The sequence below is a fragment of the Tupaia chinensis genome, unplaced genomic scaffold (assembly GCF_000334495.1).
Source record: "Tupaia chinensis unplaced genomic scaffold, TupChi_1.0 Scaffold000046_3, whole genome shotgun sequence".
In the NCBI taxonomy this organism is placed as follows: domain Eukaryota; kingdom Metazoa; phylum Chordata; class Mammalia; order Scandentia; family Tupaiidae; genus Tupaia; species Tupaia belangeri.
In genome coordinates, this window is record NW_006159504.1 from 5,837,185 (window position 1) to 5,848,904 (window position 11,720).

Here is an 11,720-nt window from a genome sequence, read left to right on the forward strand (position 1 = left end):
AGCTGCTACGGTCTCTCCTTCTGGGGCGTAGAACCTGCTGCACCAGCTTCCGGCTGAGCTGGGAGCAGAGACCAACCTCCAGGGCCCACCTTGAATGATCTGTTCCCAGAAGGCAGCAGGGAAGCCCTGTGACCACCAAGAGTTCCAGGGTCCTTGTAGAATTCAGATTTGGGTAAGTTAAAGCTCGTATATGTTCAAGTTCCTCTTCAAAAATTTGCTCATGTGGGTTGAGTACCCAAGTTACTTCTTGAAGCTCTCTTGATTTGCATGCTGCTGGCATTAAACATTTGTTTAGTACAAAAGCATTACAGCATGAAAGCACTACCACTGTTTGCCAGCTGTAGATTAAGGAAGCAGAAAGAAGTGCCTCATCTGTAACTTCGAGACCCTTTGTAAACAGTTTTTGTGAACTGCTCAAGATTTCAGAAATTCTTATTTTTGGTAGAACAGAAAAAAAGTGGTCTTATCATCAAAATTTAATAACTTTTTTCCTTAATGGCCTAGTACCTATATATCAGGAAATAAGGAACACAGACATGAAATACAAAAATAGAGTCCGAAGTAGGATATCAAATCTCAAAGATGCAAAGAATCCAAATTTACGGAAAAACGTACTGTGTGGGAATATCCCTCCCGACTTATTTGCTAGAATGACAGCAGAGGTGAGTGTACCTGAATAGAAAGTTTCTGTGATGCAATCCTGTAATGCCACGTGTAGAGCCTGTTCAGATCGTTACGTATTATACAACTGCTGCATATGTAAGTCGCTGTTAGCTCTCCTGATATAAGTGGACCAGAGGAGTACTTAGGGAGTGACCGTCATGTTAGTGCTCTGCCTCTTCCGTAGCTGTTACCATATACAGCTGCATCATGTGCAGTTCACCACATACAGGGAGCTACACCGAATCATGGAAAACAGGTGTGTACAGGTGTCTTTCCTGGTCCATGGGGGTATGTTCCAAGAGCCCTGGCGGGTACTTGAAACTGGCCAGCACTGAACCTTGTATATATTTTGTGTTGTTCTTCTGGTTAACTGAGATAGCCACTGAATGACTGCGGGTCACGGTGCCCACGCAGAAGGAATTTGCTGGACAATGGGAGGATTTATGTCCTGGGTTTGAGGGAGCAGGGCAGTAGAGTCACAGCAGTGTGAGAGTTAAAGTTCATGAACTGTTTACATCTGGAATTTCTCTTTAATACTTTCACACTAGTAATGCCGGGTGACAAATCATGAAAAGCAGAGCTGCAGATTAAATGGGGTGCTACTGTGCTTTTAATGAATTCATGTGGAATCCAAGAGTTAAATCTTTAATTGCAAATAGACTTTGTAACTGCTAATAAGCTTTTCCATGGTTAAACACTATGAAATTGGCACATTGTACTGATTACTTCTTAAATTTATATAGGGAATAGTAAGAAAATGAAATTTATAGCATACTGCTGGGTCGTCAGAAAAGTCATGACACATTTTTACATAGAAAACACATGGACTTTCCGACAACCCAATATTTATAGACATAGCTCTAGTGTGTCTGCAGTCGTGCTGTCTTAGCGTCCAAGACAGTAAATTTGTCTTTCTGCAGAGCAAAAAGCTTTCTATATACTTAAGTCATTTTTGCAAATCTTATTAAAATAACAAAGCTGTCACAAAGAGAGCATGATGTAATGAGAGCGCTCGTATTTACCCCTCAAATTCAAGTGTTTTCTAGAATTTGTCAGCTCTTTTTAATCTATCACATTTTTCTTTTATCTTCTTGAATTATTTTCAAGCAAATCACAGACATATCCTTTCAGCTCTGTGTATTTCGGAAATACCTTTAAAATGACAGTTTGTATATGTGTCTATATATAGCAACATTTTCATTGTGTCTAATAAAGCTAACGATAACTCCTTCATATCACTGCATACCTCGTTTATATCACTGTTTTCGCCTCGTGCATTTACTTCATAGCAGGACCCAAACTCTGCATGTTGCCTTTGTTCTGGCTCTTAAGGATTTGTGTATTTTTTAAAATCTAAAATAGTGTCTTTTTCCCCTCATACACATACCCTGATTTCTTCCAATGATTTATTTTGATGGCTGAGGAAATTGCCTTATCTCTGGCCAGTAGTAGTTCCTTCCTATTGACCTCTGTCTGTTCACCTCAACCACAGTGACCTTTGGTTGCTTCTGTGCTTTCTGGCACAAGATGACCCTGGCCCAGCCTGTGTATTTCTTGCCTCAAAACTAGAACCAGACTTTCCTCTGTAGGTCTATGACTTCCGGGGGACAGGAGGAGGTGGGGAGGGTACAGTTACATTTAGGGACCACAGTCTGGACCTGGGGGGTGCTCATTGCTACAGGTTTACATTGTTTGTACTTAAATACAGTTTTCATATATAAACATCTGAGTTTTTGAAGTTTTAAAAGGAAGCAAACTCTTCTAAGTCCTCCATAGAAAAATAATAATTTTATACTTTTAGTACTTTAAAACTTTAATTTAGTTATTAAGCTAATTTGAGCACATAAGCATTCAGGATGTTTTTAGACGGTATCTAACTGAGTGGTATTGGCCCCTCCTTAATAGGAAATGGCTAGTGACGAGCTCAAGGAAATGCGGAAAAACTTGACCAAAGAAGCCATCAGAGAGCATCAGATGGCCAAGACTGGTGGAACCCAGACTGACTTGTTCACATGTGGCAAGTGTAAAAAGAAGAATTGCACGTATACACAGGTTTGTGATGATCCTTAGACGCTTACTTTCACACTAAGAGTGATGGCAACTTCTGTCACAAAACAAGTAGCAAAGGTAAAGCCAGCACTTGGTTTCATATTTTTCAAGAAGAGATTTACCTTTTTGTTTGTTTGTTTGTTTGTTTTGAAAGGTTTTTGCTATGGGGAGCGTGTGCTCGCCAGAAAGACAGAGACAGAAAGTGAGAAGTCACTCCCCGGGGGGATGGCCACGCCGCAATCCCTTCTCCTCCATTCTCCTGTCGGGATCCGGCATGCACGCACACGCGCCCAGCGTGAGTTAAAGCCACTGGGTCCGGGATTCGAACTGCGGTTGGCTACATGGGAGTTCAGCAACATAGCTATTACGCCAACCGCTGGTCCCGAGATGTGCTTTTTTAAAAAATAGCTATTTATTTTATTTATTATAATTTTTTAATTTGACCAGAGAGAGAAAGAAATGGAAAATGAGAAAGCAATCCATCAATCCTGGGACTCAGAAGCCTCAGTTGGACATGTGGGAGTCCAGTGCCTTAACCACTATGCCTCCTGCTGGCCCCAAGATGTGCTCTTAGATGTAAGAGTCATTTCTAAAGATGCGGTATATACATACACACAATGGAATATTATTCAGCCTTAAAGAGGAGGGAAATTTGGGCCAGACAGATGGCATGTGTTTGAGTGGCTGGATCCCACATGGCCAAGTACATCATTCAAGTCCCAGACCTGGAGGTTTAAGAAACACGCTGGGTGCGTGTGAATGTGCGTGCGTGCCTAAAATCCCCAGAGGAAAAGAGATTGTGGCATGGCCATCCTCCTGGGAGATGCTTTCTCATTCACCCCCTTCTGTCTCTCTGTTTAATACACGTGCCTTATAGCAAACAAAAAACAAAAGTGAATTAAGTGTGACTCTTAGTTATCATGTACCCACCAAGAGAAACATTTTACAAAGTTAGGAGTTTTCTCCTATCTGTTAGGGCTCCCGATACCAATATGAAATATATGTACCGTACAGGAGATGAATTTTTCAAGCCGTTTTTACTCAAAGACCTTAAATAAATGGGATGTTGCTGTTTTGAGAATGGTGCTTCATAACTGGGATTTTTGAGTTGAAAGTCATGTTGATAGTTTACTGGTATCATGAAGCTTCTGATCTTTAAAGTGGTGATAATGGAGGTTTCATCTCACACTAAATTTAAATATGCCTTATTCAGAATGTAGCATTGTTATTGTTGAGGTTGTTAACCATAACTTAAGTAAATTTAAAAATAACTTTTACTATTAATAATGCTTTTGTTTTCTTTATTTAGGGATGGGAATAATTTAGGGAAGTACTTTTTTTCTTTTCTTTTTTTGTCATAGGGTGTGTACACTAACCAAAGAGAGATAGAGACAGTGAGAGGGAAAGTGAGAAATCACCTCCCAGGGAGGATAGCCACGCTGCAATCCCTTCTCCCATTCTCCTTGTAGGATTTTGGGCATGCATGCTCATGTGCCTAGCATGATTCTCAACCTGCCGCATCTGGGATTTTAACCGCAGTTGGCCATGTGGGAGTCCAGCATCTTAACCAACATGCCACCTGCTGGCCCCAGGAAATACCTTTCTTAAAAAAAACATTATTTATTGGGACCAGCAGTTAGCGTAATGGCTATGTCACTGGACTCCCATGTGGTCAACTGTGGTTCAAGTCCTGGACCCGGTGGCTTAAACTCACGCTGGGCATGTGTGCCTGCGTGCCCAAGATCCCAAGAGGAGCATGGAGGAGAAGGGATTGCAGCATGGCCATCTCCCCTGGGGGGTGATTTCTCGCTTTCTGTCTCTCTGGCAAGTGCACATGCCCTATAGCAAAAACCTCTCCAAAAAAAAAAAAATTTTTAATTAATTTATTTTAATTTCAGCAGAGAGAGAAAAAGGGAGAAAGCAAGCCGCCAGATCCAGGATTCGAACGGTGGTTGGCCATGTGGGAGTGTCTAGTGCCTTAACCACAATGCCACCTGCTTGTCTCTAGAAGTGCCTCTTTTTACATTTTAGACCTTTGATTGCAAGGATTCTCATCAGTGGAGAACTTCACCAGTCTATTTAATATAATCTTAGGTAGAGAAAATTGTTGAAAATCATTTTAACTTTTTTCCTTGCCCAATTCTCTCTTTAATTTTTAAGTTAACATATAGTAATTGTACATATTTGTGACAGAACAGTGTGTACAGTTCAGTAGTTGAACACTCAGAGTATTGCATATTCAGTCTCTAGAAAGCTTGTCCTCTTGCAGAACTCTATACCTATTAAGTAATCACTCCCCATTCCCCTCCCACTAGCCCTTGACAACAATTATTCCACTGTTTGTCTCTCTGAATTTAGCTACTTCTGCGTGCTTCACATGCTGTGCTTGTCTTGTGACTAGCGTCTTTCAGTTAGCATAAGGTCCTCAAGGCTCATCCATGTTGTAGCAGGTGTCAAAATTTATTTCTTCTTTAAGGCTGAATAATATTTCATTGTGTGGGGCCAGCCAGGTGGCTGGTTAAGGTGGCTGGGTTCCCACATAGCCAACTGCATGGTTCAAGAGCCAGTTGTGGAGTCCTGAAAACACTCTGCGTATATGTGTGTACTTGCCCCAAACCCAGAGAGAGTGAAGGAGAAGGGATTGCGGTGTGATCGTCTCCACTGGGAGGCACTTTCTCATTTCTTTCTGCTTCTGTTTCTACATTGAGCCCACGCCTCCTATCTAAACTAAAAAAAAAAAAAAATCCAACGTGCGTTCATACCACATTGCATTTATTCATTCATCCCATTGGGCTACTTCTACCTCGTGGCTATTGTGAATAATGCTGCTTAAGTACTTGGGTGTGCAGATAACTCTTTGGGACTCTGCTTCCTGGGTTTTGGTGATAATCCTGGCAGCAGAATTGCTGTATCATATGGTCATTTTAGTTTTTTGTAGAGCAATATAATAATACCTGCTTATGGAAAATTTGGGAACTATAGAAAAATTTGAAGATTTAAAATCAGCTATTAATTTGCCATTCAGAAAGAACAGTTATCAATATTTTGGTGTCTCCAATATTTTGTGAATTTTTTTGTAAATGTAGCTAATGCTAAATACTGTAAAAAACTATTTTACATACTTTTTACTTAGCTAATATTTTCTTCTTAATTAAAACCCTTTATTTTTATTTCATTTCTTTCATGAAGGACTGGGAGAAAGAGACAGTACTTTTTTTTTTTTTTAAGGATTATTTATTTAACTTTATTTATTTATTCATTTTAATTTCACGAGAGAGAGAGAGAGAGCCACCAGGTCCAGGACTCAAACCGTGGTTGGTCATGTGGGAGTGTCCAGCGCCTTAACCACCATGCCACCTGCTGGTCCCAGAGACAGTACTCTTAATAGGATCTTACTCCCACGATCTCTTCCCAAGCTTAGCAAGCCTTGGAGCACAAGGCACCTCAAGGAAGTCTCTGGGTGTGAACTCAGAACCTTTCCATGTGTGTCGGCCATGTAGAGCATTGAGTTTCCTTTATGCCACCGTCCAGCCTACATACATACGTACATTTATTTATTTATTTATTTTGTTTAAAATTTAAAATACACCAGGTGCTTATGTGTGTACCTAGGATCATGAAAAGGTAGAGAACTGGAGGAAAGTGGATTGCAGTGTGACCTGACTTCATTGCAGGGGCCAGGGGAGAGGTCCGTTTTCTCTCTCAATTCTGTGTGTGCACATGCCATCTGGCATTAAATAAACAATTAGACGTGAGGTTCCTGGGTTACAAGCTGTCTGTCGTGTCTGTCATGTTCCACTGCCGTCTCAGCCAGCTCAGGTCACAGACCCCGTGTGTACAGGGAGGTCAGGGATGCCACTCAGGACATTTCCATTTGGGTCAGTTGAGTTACTGCTGCATCACTGCCTGATTTATCTGCTAATTTGTAATAAACATTCTTTTTTTTTTGAGAGATTTTTGCTATAGGGCGCGTGCACTTGGCAGACAGACAGAGAAATAGAGAGGGAAAGCGAGAAATCGCCTCCCGGGGGGGATGGCCACGCCACAATCCCTTCTCCTCCATTCTCCTCTTAGGATCCTGGGCACGCACGCACACGCGCCTGGTGTGAGTTTTAAGCCACCGGGTCCGGAACGCGAACCGCGGTCGACTGCGTGGGAGTCCAGCGACATAGCCATTACGCTAACTGCTGGTTCCCTTAATTTGTAATAAACATTGACATGTTTAAATTTATACATTTCTGTACTTCTCACTGATGAGTTTTTTTGGCATATTAGCCGTATGTAGAACTTTAATGTGTTAGAGGATTTTCCCAGTTACCTGGAATAAATTAAACGTGAAAGATGAGAGATTTAGAAAAATGAAGTTTGGAAATATATACTCTTTTGAGATTATTTAGGTTATTTGGGCTTATTTCAGGCGCTTACCATTTTATTTTGATACCATTGTGTTTATTATGTATTTTTACACAAGAACTTTCTTCTTTAGGTTGTGCTTTTTATGGTGGTGCAAAGAGTAATCTTACTTTTTTCTTAGTTTTTTGCCATAGGTGGTGTGCCCACAAGAGTGGGACAGAGAGAAAGTGAGAAATCACCCTTCTCCAGGGGTGATTGCCATGCTGCTTTCCCTTCTCCTCCAATCTCCTTTCAGGATTTTGGTCATGTATGCACATGTGCCCAGTGTCATTTTTCAAGTTGCCAGGTCCAGGACTCAAACTGTGGTTGGCCATGTGGGAATTCAGCACCTTAACCACCACGCCACGTACTGGCCCCTAATCTTAATATTTTCACTTGATGTTGCTACAGGTACAAACCCGCAGTGCTGATGAACCAATGACAACATTTGTTGTCTGTAATGAATGTGGAAATCGATGGAAGGTATGGTACCCTCTTGGATTCAGATCATGCTCTTTTATAATAGAATCTTTCCTAGGCATCTGTATACACATATGTTCACCCTCTCCGGCACTATGGATGTCTCTATTGTAGCAGCATGTGCCGTTTTGAACTCTACTAAAATAAAGAGTGTTAACTTGCTTTTACTACCTTCATGTTGTTTGGTGCAAGAAAGCAGGAGTAGATCTTAAATGTTCAGTTACTGCAGCGCGGTCCTGTGATACAGTCCTGAAATCGTCTGACTCTCATTCTTGCAGAATATCTTTACAGGTTTATTACTTGTCTTACTAGACTTTGATTCTGGAAAATATTTTTTACCTTATTATAGTCAAGCTCAGTGATTTTAGTGTTTGTCTTAGGAATTATAGGCGTGTACTATAGTGGTTTGTAGGCTTTGACTAGGTATACCCCTGAGTTAGCCCCACACAGGCGACTTTATGTTATTTAGTTATTTAGTTCATTCTTGAGGGATTTTTGTGAGCCACATAAGTAATATTAAAATGGGGAAAATAATTACACATCTGTTCCAATGACACTTTTATGATGAATACTGTGGAGGTATAGGGTTGGGAGGCTCATGTGGTGGGACTAGCCTTTAGAGCCAGGTAAGCTGATCTGGACTACCTTGCCACTTCTCATTACTGAACTATCATGTATCACATGAAAATTGTACCTGCTCTGCCAGTGTAAGGAGCAGTAGAAACTATTTAAAAATGCCTGGTAATTGTGTTCCAAAAATACTGACAGTTTTTATTAATATTTGTGAAGTTTGTTCAAATTCTTTTTTAAAAATTAAACTCATTTTTTCAGTGTAATGCTCATTTTGAATTATTCACAGTCTTTTAAAAACCTTTTCTAAAAATCAGAAGTAACTTGGAAGCCAGATAAATATCATCCACAAATATGATTTGGGACTTTGGCTCTAAACACTGTTATTTATGGATTTGGAGCCAGTACTTTTTGTTTGTTTACACTGTGATCCACCTCCAGGCTCAGCCAGCCTGGATCCTGGGGTGGCTACACATGCCTGGTGTGCAGGGGGAGGCCTTGGAAATCAAATCCAGGACCTTCCCATGCAGCGTCAGCATGCTGGGGCGTTGCACGACTGCTGCATTACTGCAGCTGGCCCCCATTATAGCATACACCGAGGCGCAGTTCTGAGCTAGGAAGGTAATGGGCGCGTGTCTTTGTAACGCCAGACAGTTTCCCCTACCTTTCCAGCTGCCACAAGTTTGTGCATTGGTTTAAGAGGGACAGTCACTTCTGTGTTTCTCCAGTCCAGGTGGACAAAATTTGCTTATACAGATCACTCTCCTAGATTTGTTTTGTCATGGAAATAATTTTTATTGTTGTGTTTATATTGCAGTTTGTTTTATGTATGCTCAGTTCATAGCACAAATTCTGATATAGTGTCTGTTAAATTTAAGAAAGTTCAATTTAATGTGAAAAAGATAATGACCAGAGTGGCATATGCTAGAGGTTCTAATTTAGGATTGTTAACATTTTTTAAGCTAAAAACATTAAGGAGAGAGATACTTAATAAAAAACTATGAAAATGTTTTATACTAGTTCTTTATTTATATATTTCTTTTCTAACCTGGGAAACTTACACTTAAGATGGGTAACTATTATGTGGTAAAAAAAAAAATAGAGTTTTTTTCAAGGATACCCTCACTTTTAGCAATGTAAGATGTATTCTGTGTTAAATGGAGAAGTTATCCCATTATTTGTATTTAAAGGTCTCACAGAATATTTCTTCTTTTTTGACAGTTCTGTTGAGTTGGAAGAATTGACAAAATGTCTGGACCATTAAGAAAATGGATTTTGTAATTAGCTTTAAAACTAGGCCAACCAGCTAGTTTTCCTGCAAATCAGATTTTTAAAGCAACATACATCCCTTGGGTTCGTCTTTGTTCTTGACCTAACATCCCTTCCTTAAAATGCCTTTCGTAGTTTCAGATCAATAGGGAGACCGTATAATAATTGTATAAGCATCTGTTTTAAAGCAGGTTTTTTTTTTTCATCTTTATAAGTAAGTTGATATTAAACTTTTATCAATTAAACTTCCTGGCAGTTTCTTTTTTCTTAAAGGAAAATACACTTTAATTTTATTTTTACATTCTGAAACATACATATTAGCAATTCTCTGTTCTCTCTTAATTTACATAAATGGAAATTACATTTTTCTTCCATTTTGGCATGTACGTAAAAATATTAAAGGAGAAGAAAAGGTAATATAATTTTAGATTTACCAAATGAGGTGTGTATTCAAATAATACTTGACCACCTTATCTAAATTGTACATACTATTTGAACTAGCATATGAATTTGATTTTCATTATTATGTTTTCCAGCCTGGGATAATTAAATACTGTTTTTGCATCTGTAACTAACCGTGCTCATCATTTCTTGTAATTTCTTGTATATGTATATTACTTGTTCTTAATAGATTTTACATTTGGAAACATGACTTGACTTTGTTGAAATCCATTTGGTTTGTTGTTTATTTACCTGTTTGACTTTGTAGTGTATTTTAGCTTTATAGAGCAGCACTGTTATAGTTTTTACGCTTTTCATCAGTCCCCTCACAGGCAAAGAGGGAAAACTTCCGGTGATTTTTTTCCCTCATGGGAAGACCTACTGGAAAGAAAATCTAGTGTTTTAGTATAGTGTAAACATAGTTTAGTGTTTTAGTATAACCTGGCAGTTCATTTCTTGGTTTTGATTTAGAAATCCATACTGACCAAGAATTAATTTTAAGGATTGTTTAAATCATTAAAACTGTGGTCTTTCCATATGGATGTTGATGGAAAATACTTTGTCCTCTTCTGTTACGTGGTCAATGAGAGTGTTAACACACGGAATATTTGGGCTATAGCACAAAGCTTTACAGTACAGATCTTGACGTTAGCTTATTTTTTATTTGGTGTGCACCATTCTGTTCTATGTAAGTTCTTTAGGGCGCACTTGTTCCAGCACGTCTTTAAGGCCACGGCGGCCGAGTCTGTGTTTTACCGTGATGAACTTGCATTCTGTCAGACACCTGTAGAAAGACCTCAGTAGATGCTTTGCACTCTCCTTTGCTTCCCTTCCCCATTTGTTACTGCAAAGCATTTTGATGTATTACAGACAACACTTAAATATTCCTACTAAGAATTGGCCCACCTGTACCAGCCCCATAGTTGGTAACTTTGTTAGTTCATAGGTGAACCTTTTGTTTTATCATTTCAAAAATATAGTGCATTTTGGAGAAATCAGTTTAAAAATAATAAAATAGTCCCACTTTTAAATTAAAGTGATCCGTTTAAAATTTGTCATTCAATAAAGTTCTTTGTTGTTAATTGTGTATCACATTTTATTGTTCTGTTTAGACATTGATGTTTGTTTTACCTTTTGTTTACCCACTCTCTCCCTGCCAACTACTAATGTATTTCTAAAGTACACTTTTCATTTAAGTGAAGCATGAGTTTATTTAATAAGTAAAAGCTACCTTTGAGCAGTAATACAGAGCATGGTGGTGTTCTCTTCTTTCCTTGGACCCCTGGTGATGGTTGGAGTGGTGCTTCTGGCTCTTGAGTGCACCCTATATGTGTATGTAATGCGAGATAAGAGACTAAGTAATTAATTTTACTAATGAAAAATACTAACCAGTGGGGCTAGCAGGTGGTATGGTTAAGGCACTGGATTCCTATCCTACATGACTGACTATGGTTCCAGTCTTGGACCCAGCGGCTTGAAAATCACAATGGGCAGGGAACCAGCAGTTAGCGTAATGGCTGTCGCTGGACTCCCATGTAGTCGACCGCGGTTCGCGTCCTGGACCCGCGTCCTGGTGGCTTAAAACTCACGCCGGGCGCGTGTGCGTGCCTGCCCAAAATCCTGAGAGGAGAATGGAGGAGAAGGGATTGTGGCGTGACCATCCCCCCTGGGAGGTGATTTCACGCTTTCTGTCTCTATGTCTCTCTCTGTCTGTCTGGCGAGCACACGCGCCCTATAGTGGAAATCTCTCCCCCCCCCCAAAAAAAAAGGAAAAAAAATCACAATGGGCATAAGAGTGTGCATGTCCAAAATCCCAAAAGGAGAATAAAGGAGAACGGATTGTGGTGTGTTCATCC

General features: G+C 39.8%; 1 protein-coding gene across 1 annotated transcript in view; it reads left to right on the forward strand.

The window, feature by feature from the left end:
- Window positions 1-10,946, forward strand: part of TCEA1 (transcription elongation factor A1) — a gene marked incomplete in the record, with an annotated part of 35,440 nt that extends 24,494 nt beyond the window's left edge. Inside the window, 4 exon segments of the mRNA XM_027773796.1 lie at window positions 508-662; window positions 2,569-2,715; window positions 7,516-7,587; window positions 9,376-10,946. Coding sequence (XP_027629597.1) covers window positions 508-662; window positions 2,569-2,715; window positions 7,516-7,587; window positions 9,376-9,384 — 383 coding nt within the window.
- Between the last annotated feature and the right edge of the window lie 774 nt (window positions 10,947-11,720).